General features: G+C 37.6%; 1 protein-coding gene across 3 annotated transcripts in view; it reads right to left on the bottom strand.

Moving 5' to 3' along the window:
• Window positions 1-749: 749 nt before the first annotated feature.
• LOC132117947 (sterile alpha motif domain-containing protein 10-like) overlaps window positions 750-21,036 on the bottom strand; it is an 86,120-nt gene continuing 65,833 nt past the window's right edge. For all 3 annotated transcript variants that reach the window (XM_059527335.1, XM_059527336.1, XM_059527334.1), the window contains 2 exons: window positions 12,202-12,342; window positions 750-2,727 (listed from right to left, as the gene is read on the bottom strand). In XM_059527335.1, the coding sequence (XP_059383318.1) occupies window positions 2,705-2,727; window positions 12,202-12,342 (164 nt within the window). In that variant the 3' untranslated portion in view covers window positions 750-2,704. The remainder of the gene's footprint in view (window positions 2,728-12,201; window positions 12,343-21,036) is intronic.

Here is a 21,036-nt window from a genome sequence, read left to right as displayed (position 1 = left end):
CTGTTTTGGTACATCACGTTGTATGATAATAGGCTGAATTAAAGCAATAGTTCACCTAAAGATTGTGGTCACTGATTACTCACTCTCATGTCATTCCAAACCCCTAAGTCCTTTGTTCATCTTCCAAACAAAAATTAAGATATTTTTGATGAAATATAAGAGCTTTCTGAACCTGCATAGACAGCATTGCAACTAAAATGTTCCTTGACCCAGAAAGGTATACCGTAAAAGAAATCTATAAAAATGTACAGTAAAAAGCTGGCAGCTGTGGTTGCCAGAATTTTACTGTAAAAAGTAAGGTAGCAAAATTTTGGGTTTTACGGATTTAACCATATTTCATTAACTGATATGTTAATATACCAACACACGATACTGAAATAATGCAATTAACATTAATTTAACAACATTACATGTACAGTAACATACAATGCTATTTTAAAAACTGGTAAGAAAAAACTAAGAAACTAGTTAATTCAACAAAAAAAAAAAGAAACAAAAAACCTTCAAATGTGAAATGTAATGCAATGGGTGTCAATTTACGTTTTTTCACTGTAAATTATACAGTCTTTTTCACTTCCAAAAACTGTACATTACTGTAAAATTACATGTAATTTCCAACAGAGATTTTCATAATATGTAGTAGGGGAACTTACTGTTAACCAATTAATAAGTTTTTACTGTAGCATTTTCACAGTCTTTTTTTCTGGAGTAAAAGGATTATTTACTGTAGATAAATCTGACAAAATTGGGTGGTTTGGGCATTTTTAATACATTCATGCATTTTATCCAAAGCGAGTTACATTGCATTCAGGCTATACATTTTTTACCAGTATGTGTGTTCCCAGGGAATTAAACCCACAACCTTTTACACTGCTAACGCAATGCTCTACCACTGTGCCACAGGAACTTCATGTCCTTTACTTTGCTTTTATCCCACTGTACCACAGTTGTTTCAAATAATAGTGAAAGACAAACTTCCCATATGAGAATGATCTGTATTTTGAAAACTTTATTCCAAAACAGCTGTCTTTACCACACCATGTCTTGTATAATCATGTTGGTAGCAAGCCATTACATAACCAATGTTCATTTCCCTCACATTTTTGCATAACAAGATTTTAAAGAAAAAACCCATTGCATGTCTGGAGAGAGAAAAAAAAATGCTAGTGTGTCGTAATGCAAGAATCAGTGAAATGCCCTGGAAACCCATCTATCATTACGTCACATGAATTTCAGAGAGAATTCCGGCCTGTCAGTTTCATATAAACATTTACAACCAGGATGGACTGAACTGGTTTGCTTTGAGTACATTGTGTAAAAGCCTTGAACAATAACTGGCGTCACACTGAGACTCCAGCTGCTTTGTAAAAATGAGATTTTACAGTAACTCAGACTAACATTCAAGCTTTCCCTAAACATGCCACTGCATCACAGTGTAGTTGAGTGTTGAAGCGTACAGGATTAATCAGCACTAATAAAGTCAAAATCACAATATGGAAAGAATTACATTCTCTCTGCAAAAGCTCCTTTATTACACTAGAGGAAACAAACTGTCTCTACAGCACATACTTAACATGCCTTCTTGCATTCTTGGAGATAACAAACCTCATTACTCAAAAGCCTAGTTCACGCAACCAGCAACATTTCAAATATTTAAATTTAGCTTTTGGATTTGTTATGTTGCAGACCTACATTTTGTGATTTAAAACAGGTCTCTAACAGGTCTAACCATGCAGACATGTGGCACCTCTTTACATTATTGCTTGGACAACTGGGACTTCTACGACGAGTTCTACATGTACTCTATAACTCCTAGAGTAAAGGTATATTTATACTCTGATATATTCTTTGTATATAAGGAGAAAACCTGCTACACTGTGTGCAAGATTTTTAAAAGGACACTGAAATCGAGAATATAACTTAACAAGCACGAACAATGTACGAAGCTCTTGAACGTCCTGAGAAGAAAAGCAAAACAATGGTTGGTTTTTAGGTGTGTACATCTGATGCTATTAACATTCAATGTTCATTTTTAAACAAATTGTACATAATATCCAGTTTCAGATCATATAGTCGTTGTTTTTGTCGGTGTGAACATCCCTTTAGTTTGAATGCGAAGATATTGGGTAATCAAACTTCATGCCTTAATCTATATCTAATTCTCTGCAAATGAAATGCTACAATCTATCTTGAGAGGTAGGAAAAGGAATGGTCTGTTCCCACACTTGTAGAAACAGGATTTCTTCAGCATTGCATCTACGTCCATGTTGAGCGAATGATGCTGGGTTAAAAAAGCAGGTTTGTCAGACATCCCAACACTAGATGAGATGAATCGATCCTTAACATGATCTGAGATCAATGTTCATCTTTTGATTTGGGTAAACTTCTTAAAAGTGAACATCTTGATCCAATCCGTATGCTTACTATTGTCGAACACCAACTATTGGTTGGTGCTCTAGGTTTTGTAGAGATAAGGTGAGACTTGAATCTTAGCACTATATTACAGTTTTAGAGTCCGACTATGTCCTTTTGAGTCCTATTCAGATCTGCATAAAAAAAATGGTCCTGTCTGTTAAATTGGTGTTGAGTAAACAGTCCACAGCTTCACCTCCTGGCAGATTCGCTCTCTCTGTCTGTAGCCGATTGGAACAAGTCCTCCCGTATCTGCCGGGACGTCAAAAGAGCTGCCAAAAGGATAGACGAGCTATGAAATGTTGCCGAAGGAAGCTGAAAAGACAAGAGAATGAAAAAGAGCATAAATTATTCATGTGATTGCAGGAAATACATGTGGAGAAGGGATGCGCATCACAGAACCTCTCTTGTTAGACATTTACTCACTATCCATGGATTTAGCTCCTGATCTATTAGATCCCTCTGTACCTTCATGTTCTTCCTTCTAATTCTTGTCTTATAAGGGAGAAAGTCAGAGCTTTAAAAACACTCAGAAATGTGCATCATGTGCACACTTCAGACCTGAATTTTTTTTATAGATGCCTTCTTTTGTACACAATTCTAATTCACCATCAAACTCTATTTCATTTACACAAGTACAGTTAAAGTATGAGCTCTAATTAAAAGAAACTATTTTGCCCAATATTTTAAGCTATTCAAAGTATATCTACAAGGTAAGTAAGTTCTTAGTTATGCCCGCAGGCAGACAAGAGATTAACAACACAGTCAGTCAGTTAGGAGGATACATTAGAAGATGCATCCGACCCATGTTAGGCATTAATCTCAGCAGTTTTTGGAAAATAGTCAAAACTGGTTTGGATATTGTTCTAATTTAATTGGACTAGGGTGTACTTAGAAAAATGCTTTAGAAACAAGTAATTCTTAAAATGTGAAGCAACCATCATTCATAGGCGAAGTGCTGTGGAAACAGACCGCCCAGATGTTGTTTGAGAGTTTGAGTAGAGCTTGTCTTGTGGTAGCAATTAACATAACTCTCAAGAACATCATGGTGTGCTATATTTCTTATCTGTCACCAGCAGAGAGTGTTATCTGAGAAAAATGCAGGAAGGATCTTTTCATCAAGGGTAGAAACAAAAAGGACTAGACAAAATTAGATCATATCAGAATATATTATAACTGTAGCAGCCAGAAACACTACATGATTTATTTTATTTATTTATATTTTTTTGTTATGCAAGGGATTTTAAAAAAACACTGATTGCAATTTAAAGACGTGTTTCTTTCAGCCCGGGCAATCAATGATAGTCTAGTTCAATCTGACCAGAAAGAAAGTATAAGAATGAAAGTGAGAAAAGCTAAGAGTACAATGGAAGGAACAATTTAAATCACTGGACAATGGACAATCAGTGATAAACGCATTTGAGGAAAGGAACAGGTGGCGTGCTTTGTGCTGTCGTGACATCAAATACCACCACGCCAAAGTTGGTGGAAGTCAGAATGAATGGTGAATGTTTTGTCTGCTGCACAGTCTGTGATGAAGACACCTGATTACTGGTGAAGACATCCGTCTATGAAAAACATTCAGAATGGAAAGAGTGAGACCAGAGAGAGGGAGGAGGGGAAGAGTTAAGACAACTCAATTTCACAAGAGAACAGAGTTCAAATTATACCAAAGCTTCCATTAAGGCCCGGTATTGAAAAGTGTTTAACCCTTGTGCTGCACTGAAGATCCTTTACCTAATTTGGTGTTCCCAATTAAAAATGACTGGCCTTTTAAATAAAAAATATCTTGTATATATGTCATTATGCTATATTATCATCAAATCTTGAATTCAGTCTTTTTTTTTATTAGCACAGGCTTTGTATTTCTTTTTGGATCGGATTGATTGTAGGCTTCATTGATCTGAGCTTATGAGGTGAGTAATTTTGACAAAGTTCACTCAAAAACTATGGTTCATAAGCTAAGATCAATGAAGCCTAGAATCACTAAGCTCCAAAAAGAAATACAAAACCTGTGCTATTTGAAAGAAAAGAAAAGAAAAAAAAGAAAAGATTGAATTCAATATTTGGTAATAACAGTATATTGAGAAATTGGTAACCCTTTATTTTAAGGTGTCCTTGTTACACGTTACATGTACTGAGTATTATAATTACTATTAATTATGCATAATTACATGCAAGTTACCATAAGCCAAACCCTAACAATATAGTAAGTACATGTAGTTCATTAATATTACTCAGTACTGAAATGTATAATTTACACTGTAACAAGGACACTTTAAAATTAAGTGTAAAAGAGAAATTTATAAGCAATGATGCAATAACATTAACTATAATTTTGGGGGAAATAAAATTTTCTCTGGGTTAAAATGATTGTAACAAAACACACACACACACCATTTGTTTTTTTGAAAAGTGGGGACATCCCATAGGCGTAATGGTTTTTATACTGTACAAACTGTATATTCGATGGCCCTACACCAACCCTACACCTAAGCATCACAGGAAACTTTGTGCATTTTTACAAAATGAACAAAATATGTGTGTGTAATATATATATATATATATATATATATATATATATATATGTATATATTACAAAATATTACATTTAAATTACTTTTTTAATATATATATATCTTTATGATATCATCTCTTATATCATATCTTTTGTAGCACGGAGTTTGACAAATGCATTACAGCCTGTGGAAAACATATCTTTATGCTGTTCAGCAAGCAAAAACATTTTTAAGGAATGTTAAATTTACCAGCACAGCATTCTGAAACGACACAGGAGTTTTATTTTTGGGTGAACATTTCCTTTAAAGCTAAAAAAGAGAAAGAAACATGATGAAAAATGTGCGTTGAGTAGCTTGTTGTGGCAGATGTTTGGAAGAGCCTCAGGATGCTCTCCTGATGGAAACAGGCATATGGAGGAGACAAGCTGATTACGCTGGCGGATGTCTCAGGGAGTTTGTGTGGGTCGCTCTGCTCTAAATGAAGCTGAGTCTCAGAGACTTCCCGTCGGGTTCACAGCGTTAGCTACATCAACATTTAATTGGTTTGTTGAAGACTTATCATTTCTCTGAGAATCACAAATCTGTCTCGTTTAACAAAAAAATCATTGCACATTTGATATTCGGTTTGATATGTCTTTTGGCTTTTCTCAAATCTTTATTTTGTGGTATTTAAATTTTACAACCCTCCTACATAGCACACAAGCAAAGTGCATTACAAAGCACGTAAAAAATTAATTGAAACATCATGCATTTATTTGTATGAATCCATTTCAGGAAACACATCTACGCAAGATTATTGTTTCAATACACGTGGAGCTCGAGCAATGAGCAAGTGATGTCCAAAACATGAGAATGAAACTAAAAAAAGGATGTTTCCATGCTACTGACTCGTTTTCTTAACTGGAACAAATGGTTGTATTGTTTGCTATGATGAAGCAGTGGATCACAGGTTTTTCTCTTCTATTTATGTGAGATGTTTAAAACTAATACAGTTGGACGATTGGGTGGTAATTTGGAGAAGAGGGTAATAAGGTTTGGTGTTTCAGTAGAAACAGCAATTATAGTGTTGGGAGAATCTGCCTTGCTCCTGGGTAAATTGCTTCGGTGAGAGGAAGGAGGAGGGTTCGGTTAGGGATGAAGAGGGCAGAATTACTTAGCCTTACTGGGATCCAAAAGAACAAAGCAATTTAGAAGAGTACAGAGGCAACAATGCAGAGGATAAATACCAGATAGCAGCTATAGCAGCTGGACTGAAAGGTCAATCTACACCTCCGAATCACTCATGTGAGTGTTATGAGCTTTATCAGAGACCGGTAAATGAGCAGGTGAAGTCCAGTCCAGAAATCCTCTGAAGGGTATCAAGCTGATTGCTAATAGACATTAAATTATTGGGCAGAAGGCAGAACGCTATTACCCTCAATGATATATATAATACATAATTTAAGAGATTTAAGTACAATTTTAAAAGTATATGATGTTATCTATGGTTCAAGTTTTAAGATCAGTATTATTTTTTGTAATAAATGTATACTTTTATTCAGCAAGGATGCATTAAATTGATAAAAGTAAGAATATACTGAACAAAATTCCAAATGCAACACTTTTGTTTTTGCCCCATGAGCTAAACTCGAAGACCTAAGACTTTTTCTAAGTACACGAAAGGCCTGTTTCTCCCAAATATTGTTCACAAATCTGTCTAAATCTGTGTTAGCGAGCACTTCTCCTTTGCCGAGATAATCCATCCATCTCACAGGTTTGGCATATCAAGATGTTGATTAGACAGCATGATTATTGCACAGGTGTGCCATAGGCTGGCCACAGTAAAAGGCAACTCTAAAATGTGCACCCAGTACTGTTTTGTGGGGTCCGGGGGGTCTGAAAACCAGTAAGTATCTGGTGTGAGCACCATTTTCCTCACGCAGTGAAACACATCTCCTTCTCATAGAGTTGATCAGGTTGTTGATTGTGGCCTGTGGGATGTTGGTCCACTGCTCTTCAATGGCTGAGTGAAGTTGCTGGATATTGGCAGGAACTGGAACACGAACTCGTAAACGCCGGTCCAGAGCATCCCAAACATGCTCAATGGGTGACATGTCCGGTGTGTATGCAAGAACTGGGAAGTTTTCAGCTTCCAGGAATTGTGTACAGATCCTTGCAACATGGGGCTGTGCATTATCATGCTGTAACATGATTTGATGGTGTGGATGAATGACACAATGGGCCTCAGGATCTCGTCACGGTATCTCTGTGCATTCAAAATGCCATCAATAAAATGCATCTGTGTTCATTGTCCATAACATACGCCTGACCATACCATAACCCCACCACCACCTTGGGCCACTAGATCCACAACGTTGACATCAGCAAACCGCTCATCCACACGCAGTGGTGTCAAAAGTATTGGCATTCATTACTCAAGTAGAAGTATAGATACTAGGGTTTAAAAAGAATTTTGTAGAAGTTGAAGTATCAACTCAAGCTTTTTACTCAAGTAAAAGTGTAAAAGTACTGGTTTAAAATACTACTTAAAGTATAAAAGTAAAAGTAATGTAAGGAAAAAAATGCCATTAAGAACAAAGGCTTAGGCCGTGCCACAGGGGCCTATTGTGCACTACCCCACCTTCTCAAAAAAAAACATTTTTTCTAAAGGCCATAGGCCATAATGACTATAATGTTATATTAAAATGTTCATGTTGAAAAATTTGGGATGCACTAGGCTACATGTTTCAGCCGCCTATATTCCCATTGAAAATGAACACACTTTAGTACAATGCAAATACATTAAAGAACTAGAGATATGATGACTAGTTGCCTATAAGTATTGTTATGGTGCAAAAAGTCAAACTTCAGAGGCATGTCATCAATAACCTTTAATGGAATGTAAATGTACATCCAAGCTTAGCTGCAGGAATCTACGAGGGCAATGGACAAGAACATTGGTGCAGGCTTAGTAACAATTACTCTTGTATGGTTGTCTATTTACAATTAACATTATAGTGCTGTCAAAATGAATGATTAATCCAAGTGATTAATCAAAAACTAAAAATGAAAAATAACTCATAATCCTGATAACTTCTTGACTGATACCTTACTGTATTTGTTACATACGTCTGCTATGTCCAGTGTGTGTGTGTGTGGGGGGGGGGCTTAACGAGTTACAAAGTTGGTATAGCCTACTTATCACAACATTGTCAATCGCGTCATCAATCGCAAACGATAATTTATTAAAACGTCTCGTTACCGAACTACCTACAGTAGCTTAATTTGTGGAGGAGGAAGAGAAAGCACCCATTTGGTAAATGAGCCAGTGAGAAATAATAACTTTTAGGGTCCAGTGCCTTTTCGATACTTTTAAAACAGTACCAGTGCCTAAACGGTGCCTGAACCGATACTATAAAAAAAAAAGGACCACAAAAAAAAACTATGGATAACATTAAAAAACATTACAAATATTTAAGATAAATCCATAGCTTTCCCCCGCTCCTTGGATGCTCTCATTTCCCAAGTTGTGCTTCCCTTAATCTAAGGTTAATAAATGTATTTCACAATCTGGGTCATTATTTAATACAAAACCACACATAATGTTTCTACTGTATCTCTGTCACTTACTCTGATATTTAGTTAAGATGAGTGCTGTCTGTCACTGTCTTTAATCAGTTCTGTGAATTACTGTATGCTCATTCTTTATAAAGTAGCAACAGTCGTTTTTAAAATACAGTACTGCACAAAAGTTTTAGGCACATTAGTATTTTCACCCCAAAAAAGAGTTTTAAGCCAGTTATTTATATATTTTGCTGTAGTGTGTCAGAAGGAAATATCAGTTTGCCATTAATTTTAATAATAATCTAGTGCGATTTTGAATGCACAAGCAGTCTGACAACGGCAAAATGAATGTTTGGAAATGTAAACTGATATTTTATACTGACACACTACAGCAAAATATATAAATAACTGGCCAAACACCATTCTTTTAAGTGAAAATACTAACGTGCCTAAGGCTTTTGCACAGTTCATATGTGTTAAGGGCTCGATTGATTGAACAGCGAAAACTTTACAGTAGATGAGAAACCGACTGCTGCCTCGTGACCTTTTGTAAACTGTATTTATGACAAAGAACTGCACAGATACTCATATTCTAACAATCTATCGATAAACACATATCTTGTGTCCTCTGTTTGTGTTTAAGTGCGCATGCGCTGCTCCGCCACGGTCTGCGGATTGAAGAGCGCACTGAAAGACGGAGAGGAGACCGGTCTGACGCCGGTTTGATATGAAATTTAAGGGGACTGACTCTGAGGCGATTGGATACCTGTTCCATACCCAACCCTACTTTTAAGAAATATATTTTTTGATAAACGAACCCAAAACTGTCTATGTCCTTGCTGGAGTGTGATGTGATTTGTGTCATGTGCAGTGCGATGGATCGCGTACAAACCAATAGGTTTTTTTTTTTTTGAATGATGACAAGCCGAAATGAAATAGCAGTAACGAAGCTATTTTTAAAATTTAAGGAGTAGAAAGTACAGATACTTGCGTGAAAATGTAAGGAGTAGAAGTAAATAAGTCGGCTGAAAAATAATTACTCAAGTAAAGTATAGATACCCAAATTTCTACTTAAGTAAGGTAACAAAGTATTTGTACTTCGTTACTTGACACCTGTGCCCACACGATGCCATCTGCCCTGTGCAGTGAAAACCGGGATTCATACGTGAAGAGAACACCTCTCCAAAGAGCCAGACACCATTGAATGTGAGCACTTGCCCACTCAAATCAGTTACGATCACAAACTGCAGTCAGGTAGAGACCCCCGATGAGGACGACGAGCATCAGATGAGCTTCCCTGAGAGTTTCTGACAGTTTGAGCAGAAATTCTTTGGTTATGTAAACTGATGGTTGCAGCAGCTGTCTGGATGGCTGGTGTCAGACGATCTTGGAAGTGAAGATGCTGGATGTGGAGGTCCTGGGCTGGTGTGGTTACACGTGGTCTGCGGTTGTGAGGCCGGTTGGATGTACTGCCAAATTCTCTGAAACGCCTTTGGAGACGGCTTATGGTAGGCACACCTGTGCAATAATCACACTGTCTAATCAGCATCTTGATATGACACACCTGTGAGGTGGATGGATTATCTCGGCAAAGGAGAAGTGCTCACTAACACAGCTTTAGACAGATTTGTGAACAATATTTGAGAGAAATAGGCCTTTTGTGTACATAGAAAAAGTCTTAGATCTTTGAGTTCAGCTCATGAAAAATGGGAGCAAAAACAAAAGTGTTGCGCTTAGAATTTTGTTCAGTGTAGTAACAAGTTTTAAAAAGTATCCCAGTTTCCACAACAGTAATAAATAGCACAACTATTGCAAATTAAAGAACACAGATGCAACATATCATTTACATATCGACCAACGCAATATACCAATCGCAGCACAAATTAGCATAGACTTTAGAAATAAAGAAGCCACAGTAGGCTACGTTGAAAAGAACTATAGGCCAAAAAGTTAAGGACTGCATGTAGTTTAGATAAAGCTGGTATTGCGTGACTCCTAGCCGAGGGTTCCAAGTCGTCTTTTATTTCCTAGAGCAAATTAAAAATAGCATGGCTTGGAAAACGATATGTTTGTATAATGTGTTCTTCTGGCATTCCAAATAAATTAAAACATGTGGAAATCCTCTCCCTTCTACCACGCATTCTCTGTTCTCTGCAGTGCCTCCTTCTAGCAACAATAAATAGCCATTGCAAGCTCAAAATAGTTTAAGACATGCATTTTTTGGGGCATTAATTAATAACACTTTCCTCTTAGAAATTTTGTGTCTGAAAGGGAAACTCCTACAAATGCATATTCAATAAGGTCATGCTAAAAATAACTGTGTCCAAGCCTTTTCAGCGCTAATTCGTCACTGCGAATTTTAACGGCAAAAGACGGTTAGTAAAACTCACTGTTAGTAAAACTTGCCTTCAGTCCCTTCTATGGTCAAACTGGCTTTCTCGTTTTTCACCAATAAAATTTTTTCACTCGTTATTTTCATTCAACTGAATCAAATATGACAGGCTGCTATTGACGGCCTCTGTTTAGACATCCAGCGGAAACCCTGCTGGCTGAGAGATACATCTAAGAATACACTCAGATAAGCTGTGTCCTCCAGTCGTGCCCAATAGTCTCCAGGAGCCAAACTTAACACGCTCTGACAGGTGACGGCAACTATCAGAAACAAACTAATCAGCATTGACGGCACTTTTATTTGACTGTCCTCTTCTCTCGAACACCCTTCACCTGTTTGAACCCTCATCCAGGCCCTCTGAACCTCAGGTGAGGATTTTTCCACTGGGTGGCTCAATTAGATTCCTTTATCAAAGCGCGGAGACCGGGACTTGGTGAAGTGTTAAATTAAATTTGCCCCCTAAGCTGTTGTTAGAAGTCCCTGACACAGCATTTAAGTGGTCTCTAATTCCCTTTCCTTGTTAATGTGGGGTACACTGGGCTTTGACACTTGCTGAGACGGGAGTTCTGAGGATGCGTCTGCTCCAAAGGGACACTCACACTTTGTGTCTTCAACTATGGGTTGTCCTCTGAAACTTTGAAAGTTGTGTTTAAGTGAGCTTCAAAAAATGAGAAACATATATCCCAAAAAGACTTTTATCCTAAAAGACAGAATACTTAATAACATAGAGATGTTTGCAGAAAATTATGTGTGTGTGTGTGTGTGTGTTTTATTATTTACAACAGTTATTTCTGGTCCTTAAATTGAAGATTATATTATATTATATTATATTATATTACAAATAAAAATACAAATACAAAAAAAAAAAAAAAAAAAACATATTACATTTAAAATAAAATAATTGTTCAGTCCAGTTAAAATGGTCTACTTGGAAAAAAGACCCAATATGTTTTGTGCTTATTAGGCTACAATATTGTTGAGCTGCAGCATGCTATTGTAAAATACATATAATATAATATAATATAATATAATATAATATAATATAATATAATATAATATAATATAATATAATATAATATAATATAATATAATATAATATAATATAATATAATATAATATAATATAATATAATATAATATACATTCATTAAACTTGTTTGTACTGTTTTCCACTTATTTGTCAGAAGAAAATAAAACACATAAAAAAAGCACATATATATAAAATATATTATCACATACAATCTGAATGAATCTCTGAGTTTCTAGTCAACTGCAGCAATAACAGTAAACTTAATAGCAGATGAGTGTGTGTGTGTTTCAGGTGTTGACCTCTCACCTCTGCTGAGCAGCTGTAGGTTACGCACTTCCTCTCTGACCTGTAGCTGTAGGACCTGCTGCAGGACTTCCTGTCTCAGTGTCTCTTGGATTATACCCATCCTCTCCAGCTTCTCTCCATTCAACCGCAACAGGGCACGACCTGAAAAAATCGTGTGAGATGCAGGATGAATAAAAAGTCAATGCCAGCTTTGTAAAATAGCAAGACGTAACAGCAAAGGATTATATCCAGAGGAAATGTGATCAGTAGTGTGGAATTGGTTTACATTTGTTTAAATCCCCAAAGAAGCCATCAAATTAATGTCTTGCCGACAGAACAAGACAACCCAAGAAAAGCCTTGCAGATGTCCTGCTGCTTTCTGAATATGAAACCAGTAACTAGAGATTCAATAAGACTTTCCCCTTGTGTTCTGTGCAATTTTAGATTTGCTGCTTTCCAAAACACCTCATGTTGGCCAATAAATCCATTTTGGATAAGGCAATACATTGTCATAGGTTATGTAAAAAAAGAAAAAAGAAAACTGGATGTGACATTTCCCAAATAGATTGATATAAGCTTTGTGTGTGTGTTTGAGTGAAATCTATTTTTACATTTTACATAGTGTTTGTGCAATATATACAATGTATATTTTGCTTATTTGGCTACATTATTGGTAGCTAAGTTGCAACATGCTAAAACGTTACTGAAATCAATTGTGATTAGCATCTCTCATTTCACATCCCTTGAGAAGTGACATTTCTGTGGCTCATGGAGCCAATGTAGAGCTGTACAAATCTCTTATGCGGATCCATTTCAGAATGCTAACTCAGAAGGCAGCATCCTATGTAGGCAGTAGACAGCAAAGCAGTTTATTTACCTCAGCAGTCAAACAGACCAGCATAAAGCCTGCATGTACCTCAGTGTTAGAGTCCTGTCCTTCACAAAACATCACAAAGCAGAGGAATTTATTGTCATTTGCCCCGAATGCGCTCGCTCTAATTAGGCGAATAAATCATTTCATACTCTCTTAAAATATAATCATCCATACTCATTCTCACCTGGCAAGTACACAGACACTCCCTCAGAAGAATGCCACGCATACAAGTTTACGTAACCAAAGTCTATTTTAGGCCACATTAATGAATGCGTTCAATTTCCGCACATATTGCTTTGTGTAAGGATTACTAATGAAGTCGTGTTACATAAGGCCCATTGTATGACCTTGGATGAGTGTATCGATTCGTGTGGTGTGTGTCCAGGAACATCGTCACTGGACAGCTATTCCTCGCTGTAAATGAAACATAATGACCTTAATAACAGCTGGCTGTGGCTATTTCTCTGATGATGTAGTGGAACTGGAGAGATGAGTGCAGTGTGGTTTGGGGGTTCAGGGATTGGATGGCGATGATTACAGTTTTACAGTTCGTTTACAGAACTTCATGAGCTGTCCCTTGAGAGAAACCACTACCTGCCGTTTAATTACTTTCTCATAAGTGAGATTGAGTAACAGAAACATCTATAAGTTCAGACATGGTGAGCAAAATGACTCCTCTTGGTTAGTCAGTGGTTAGATGCAGCAAGGCTGACTATTTTTCAAGTCAGCTAAAAAAAAGTTTTCATTTCCAGTCTCTGGCATTTCTAGTCAAATAAATATATATTTCCAAGCTGATAATATAACGTTAACCCTGTGTACATTTTTATAGGTGATAAGGTGCATACCTAAGTACAGTACTTGCAAAAATATTTACCAATCCATACATTCGCTACATCTGCAATGAACACTAGTGGCAGTAAAACATCAACTTTTATTCCTTTTCTTACAAATTATGATTACAGGCCACATCATTGATAAATAAATAGCTATTTACAAGCAGTTCCTTGCACAGTACTATGTTATGACCTCAAAATATGTTTTACCATAGTGCATGATTTGTAAACTCAAACATTTTGAAGTCTGCATAACATATCAGCTAGTATTCTGTATGAACAATGCAGCAGCGCCACATCTAGTGGGTTCAACAGTATAGGCTAACAAAAACATTAAAATGCAACACTTAAATCATCATTGCAACTTGTGTATCACTGATAAGGAGTTTACAGATTTTATAGAACTAATATATGCTGGCTTTTGCTTGAATATTCTTCTGTGTCATGTTTGCTTGTTTGTTCATCTGCAATAGTATTTTGGTTCCCTTCAGATATGATAAAGACACATTCATTTCCACATCCTATAAGTCTGAAGCATCTAAATGATCCGCTGTCTGTTTCAATTGTCGGCTCCCAAAGCGCGTCCGAAAAGTAATATTATATGTTTAAACAGCAGATAATAACACAGTAGATTCCGCCATAATTGTTGCCTGGGCTGCATACATATGTGTGGGGTGGAGCTATCAAAATAGGGCTGAGACCCTTTTGGGGTAGGGGCGTGTTTGTTTTGATGATTTTAAATATCAACATTGGCTACCAGAAATCACTAACCCCACCTTTAATACAGAGTATTACAACTTTTTTTCCACAGTTTCAAGTTTGAAGATTGTGTTGCTGCCCTGCCATCCAAGTGACATCTTAGTTTGATCCTTTTTGGTACAGTTTGTCAGTTTTTTTTGGCACATAAGGGATTTGTTATATTGAAAGGTTTTTCAGCTGAGTTGAGGGAGTTTGTGTGAATTCAAAACACAACAGAAAGACTTAATTCTTCTATTTTATTTTATTTATTTGATTACTCAAACAGAAGAAATAATTAATCATAAGAAAAAAAAGAATTTAAAATAATAAATTCTGTTTAATTCCTTTTGCACCTATCTATAGTGTAAATTTGTTGTTGTTGTTGTTGTTGAGTTGTCAGGGAGTAGGGGAGTCTCACTTTATTAGATCTGGGGAGGGAGGAGCATATCAGACTGTACTCTCACATAAGCAATTTCACTTCAGGAAGCCACCGTGTAACATTACCATACCTGAAGCCTAAACTTGTCAATCAGTAGTGTTCCAACCCAAAAAGCTAAGAAACCAAATACACATATTAGTCTGTAATGAGACTAAAACGTTTGGGGAGTGGGGACCAAGATCCTTTCATTGTCCAAACTTCCAGGGCAGCCATAATCCATTTCCCCTAAACGATGGGCTAAACACCCCTGTTACACGTAGATGCTACGTTATTTTCAAATGCATTTTCAAATACTACACATTTAACTTCTGAACTGCTGAGATGCATGTAACAAGCATAAATCGTTGCCAGATTCTGGTTAATCTCTTTTGAATAAAACTGAATGAGCTTTTAGTGCCATTCTCTGGACACTTCATTTTGATAGTGTCGCAAAAGTGTCCAAGAAGCCACATAATATTATTTTGCATAAATTTCATCCCAGACATGTTTGTCCTATGAGTCTGAGTTTTCTTGAGGCCTGCCGGGCTCCAGACCAGCGGGGGGGTTGTGATGTGCGTCACACCACACAACACGCTTTCAGTGTACAGATGGAGTGAGACATCTGTGTCCAGGTGCCCAGGTCCAGAATGGCTGGTCTATTTTATGTCACAGTTACACAAGACGCTTTAAAAAATGCATAGCTGATGAAGTCTGAGTGTTTGCACACACTGACAAACCATGACTTGCTACTCTATTAAAGGCAGGTTGTATTAATAATTTAATCATTTTAGACAGCATTTTACTGGACAAAATAAATATATATATATATATATTGGATACACCCATGAGTGTGAGATCATTCATTAATATTTTTGGTCTGTTTTCCCAGAACTTTACTTGACTCCTAACTTTTATGTGTTCACTAACATACAAATGACCTCAAAGTTATCAGACACTGACTAAAAGCTTTCTTCATGAAAAGCAATTGAAATTTTATGGGGTCTTTAATATGCTTTACTGTACAGTGGAAGAGATCAGCTGCAAAACCAAAGCTATTTTACAGAAATATCTACGGTTAAAGTGATAAAGGGGCAGTTGGTATGAGAGGACATCTGTGTTTGTGTGTGTGTGTTTGAACAATAAAAACAAAGCCCTTAAATGGAATCGCAAGGTGAATCCCAAACAGAGATAGAAAGAGCGAGAACAAAAAGAGGCCTGGAAGCACCACACTGAAATGGCCCATCCTCAGCATATTACAGTAAATAACAGTAATTCACCAGACACCACTTTATTAAGCTGTGTCCCTTGCCTCTATATCTATAATATACAATAGAAATCAGAGAGCTTCAAGAGGAAATGGGAAGTGCCTTTTCATTTTGGATTTTTAAAGTACATCTCTGTAAGATTGCTGAACATATTTGCATGATGTTAAATTGCATTGGGTCAAACTAAATGAATGTGCTGGGATATCCTCAATTTGAGACTGCAGCTCTCTCTATTATCATGCTGCTTTATGTGATTATATATATATATATATATATATATATATATATATATGTGTGTGTGTGTGTGTGTGTGTGTGTGTCACGCTTGACGAATCATATAACAAACAAATAAATAAATTATAAACGCTAAACGAGAGAAGCTTTGGTCTAATTTGCTCAAAAGTTGATATCAGGACTTTTGGAGGGCATCGAACAGTTTTCATAAATGTGATTGCTCTAGTGTCAATGGGACCACTAATACATAGTTTATCATAGCAAAGTTTTAAGAAATATTTTACAAATAATTAATATAACTATATCTTAAAGTTTATCTATTTATTCATAGTAAATAGGCATTGTTTAACATTGCATCATATGTAATTTTACTGTAAAATACTGTCCACGATTTTGAAAGTAAAAAGAAAAGACAGTATATTACATAATAACAGTATACTTCATGGTCGAAAAAGTAAAAGCATGTCACATAACATGATTATATTTTATAAGTTTTGTTTCTTATTATTTTCGTGTTACATTATTGTTTTTTCAATATTTTGTATTGTGTTACCATATGAATCGTATTAGGGCTGGGACAACGCGTCGAGGTCATCGATGACGTCGACGCAAAAAATACTTCGACGCAAAATATGCGCATTGATTCGTCGACCTGTTTTTATTTCTCTAAAAAACGTTTGCAAAACGTTTACCTTATGTGCACTGAATATACACGATGGCCAGATCAATATTCTGTCCAACGTTATATAACCAATCCAGGGGTTTTTCTGCATTGATCTTTTTTTTTGGCGGCTGTCAAAGCCTTATTTGATCGGTGAGTGATGTAGAATAGAATGACTGCGGCGCCTGACAGGGCGCGTACGAGAGAGAAAGCCCCGGCTGTGCGCGCGCACTCACAGTCTTCAAACAACACGAGCGCTTCTTGCTCTCTCCCTCCCTTGTGCATATTAATCAAAATCATTAAACACGATAGAAAAAGGGCGAAACACCAAAGTTTCACGCGCGCTGCGCACTCACAGTCTTCAAACAACACGAGCGCTTCTTGCTCTCTCCCTCCCTTGTGCATATTAACCAAAATCATTAGACACGATAGAAAAAGGGCGGAACGCCAAAGTTTCACGTGGAGCATTCGGAGATTTTTTTTCTCCATGACAGGCTGCTGGCTCCCACTGTTAATTATTTTTTTTTTTTGTAAAAGCACTCTCTGTATTAGCTTAAAGCCCTCAAGTTTACATTGGTTACTGTATTCTTTCAATTGCTCTAAACAAGTATTTTGGGTGACCTTTTTTATTGAATGCTAGACATCAAGTTGTTGTTATTTTCATCTGAAAGAAGAACTTTTTTTCAGTAAACTAGGCCCTATGTGTTCAGTAAGCTTGTTTCAGTAAGCTATGTGTTTTCAAGGTTTCAAGGTTTTATTGAATGCTATCTCTATACAAGTGCAAAGTAATGCATTCTTAGTCAGTCTTTTATTTTGTGATTTTAAGAGCAATAAACATATATTGCAATGTTAAGGAATTGATTAATCGATGCATCGAAAAAATAATCGCTAGATTAATCGTTTAAAAAATAATCGTTTATCCCAGCCCTAAATCGTATACAAATATTGCACGTTTTGTGGAGAAACCCTTACTATAAACTCTAATGCATCAGTCAAGTAGCTGTCTATTTTACCACCTGTATCATTATGGTGGTTATCAGTACATTTTAACATACAAATTAGGTTTTGGTAGTTTGGTATATTAACATTATAACAATTCATTAAATATACTGTTATAATCAGTAAAATGTACAAGCACATCACCTATAACACCCGAAACATTTTGACCATATTTTTTACACCAAATTTCTGGCAATTACAATGGCTGTTTCTTTTTAATGTATATTTAATAGTGTATTTTTTGGAGTAATTCAAATGCATATACAGTATAAATCTCTGTATAAACTACTGGCAAAATGCCATGTCCATACCAGGAAGGCTAAACAAAATTTCTGTGCATTTTCATATTCATTATATGATTGCTGTTGTTATCGTTTGCTAAAATCAAACCATTGAATCCAGAATAAATTCAGGACAAATTCATATTCTTCAAGCTAATGTAGCAATCTTTCCAAACTGCACTCTTCATTCATCCATCTTCATGCTAAAAAGCATTAGTCACTGAAGTATATCCTGTTAAGCCTGATGTATAGGCTGTTAAACAAATTGCTAGTGTATTTAACTACTAGAGGCTCATGGGGGATTATTGGACTGAGATGCTCCAGTGACCCATAGTGCTGTGATGGAGTAACCTCCAGTTGCCCCTGGGGCTTTAGAGGACAGTCATGGGCCAACACTGACCCAGTTTCCAGCTCCAGGAATTCACACATGGCTGGGGGAATTGCATTCGCTTCCCAGTCACTCACAGCAGGCTGGGAGGAACAATTAGAGCATGGGTGATGCTAATAACGCTGATAATGGAAATGTCCATAACTAGCCAGAGGTGCTTCTTGAGGTTGATATTTGAACTATTGTGGGGTTTTTCGTAAGATGCATTGGATTTTTCATCTTGATATGGTGCTTCCATTGTGCACAACATTGAGATGTTTTGTAAAGCTCTTTAGTATACACACACACACTAATTCAGTGCTTTTGAATTCAGCCCTCCAGAAGCACTTTATCCAGGATTGCTTTTTTGTCTGATGCTTTTGTGTATCACAGACAGCACAGGTGAACAGAGCAGAAATGAATTCCCTACAGACGGGTTTAATGTGCTCCCAAATAACACCCTCAAGATATAGGTGATAGAGGTGCTGTCAAAAACAAGATGAGCTGGAGTAAAGACGAGAAAGAAAAATGGTTTCAATCAGTGGGTCTTAAAAAGTACAGTTGGTTATTTTGATTTATTTTACTCTTATGACCAAAAAAAGACTGAATAAAAGACTGAAAGTGGACTGAAAAGACATTTAGTTATACTTCATGACATAAATATATCATGAATTGGCAAAATAACCAGGCAAAATTGTGATCTGCTAAGGTCAGAAAATAAAAATATTTTTAAAATCTACTTTTAAAAGCATATGCCATATCAAAAGTACATTGTTTCATTTTTATGTGAGTTTTTCTACACCAGACCGTGTTGACTCATCTGGTTGTTGACTAAATTTAATTCTGAGGAATAAAATGGCATATTTATCTTACTATGTGAAGTTAGATGTACATTGGCTCTTGGGATGTAATTTCTTTTGTGAGAACACGTGTTCACCTCTAGTGGAAAGTGGTTCTGCGGACCGTCTTTTTCGCTGGATAGCCTTCGTCATAACGTCCTGACGCCTAAGGCCTAGGACGTTTTGAGGGCCAGCTCCCTCTGGGGAAGAGCGGTGTACACCGCATTACATGGTGCCCGTCTCTGCTCAGTGCCCTCAGGAGATCGTTCTGTCAACCCTGCCGGTGTTCCAGGGCGCAGCGATCTCCGGCGAGTGCTTCTCTCAGTTACCGCCCGGAAACGTAGCTGTGCTAAGAGGCTCGCTACCTCTACGGAGGTCTCTAGAGCAGCTAGTACGGTCGTCCCCTGCTGGTCCGCCGCTTCAGGGCACCGAGCTAGTAGCTCTAGGCGCACCAGAGGCCAGTCTCGCAAGACTGCTTCCCCTTGTTGGGGAAGTCGTGGCCTAGTGGTTAGAGAGTTTGACTCCTAACCCTAGGGTTGTGGGTTTGAATCTCGGGCCAGCAGTACCACGACTGAGGTGCCCTTAAGCAAGGCACTGAACCCCCAACTGCTCCCCGGGTGCCGCAGCATAAATGGCTGCCCACTGCTCCGGGTGTGTGTTCACAGTGTGTGTGTGTGTGTGTTCAATGCTCTGTGTGTGTGCACTTTGGATGGGTTAAATGCAGAGCACGAATTCTGAGTATGGGTCACCATACTTGACTGAATGTCACGTCACTTTCACTTTCACTTAGGAGGTCACATGGCGGTGTGGGAGCTCCTGCCAAGTGTGCTTCATGGGGACCTGCCCCGAACAGGCTCTGGTTTAGTCTTCTTAGCAGACGACGTGGGTCTGAGGACCGTCGTTTTAGGAGACTTCAGCTACGAGAGTCCTGATGCTGCAACTCAGGACCTCAGAGGGCAGGTCCCTCTGGGGAAGAGCGGTGTACACCGCATTACACGGTGCCTGTCTCTCCTCAGTGCCCTCAGGAGATCGATCTGCCAACCCTGCTGGTGTTCCAGGGCACAGCGGTCTCCTGCGAGCGCTTCTCTCAGTTACCACCTGGAAACGTAGCAGTGCTAAATGGCTCGCAACTTCCTGGGAGGTTTCCAGAGCAGCTAGTTCGGCCATCTCCTACCGGTGCACTGCTTCAGGGCACCGAGCTAACTGCTCTGATGACACCAGAGATCAGTCTTGAGAGGCTGATTCCCTTAGTAGACTATTTGGCAGTGTGAAAACTACTTTTTAGATCTGCGCTTTTTGAACCACTCAGTCAGGGGACCAAAGTTCAGCATGCTTGCACAGGCCAAG

This window comes from Carassius carassius, chromosome 37, assembly GCF_963082965.1.
Source record: "Carassius carassius chromosome 37, fCarCar2.1, whole genome shotgun sequence".
Lineage (NCBI taxonomy): Eukaryota > Metazoa > Chordata > Actinopteri > Cypriniformes > Cyprinidae > Carassius > Carassius carassius.
Note: the sequence above shows the minus strand (reverse complement) of the source record. Positions and strands in the feature narration are given on the sequence as shown.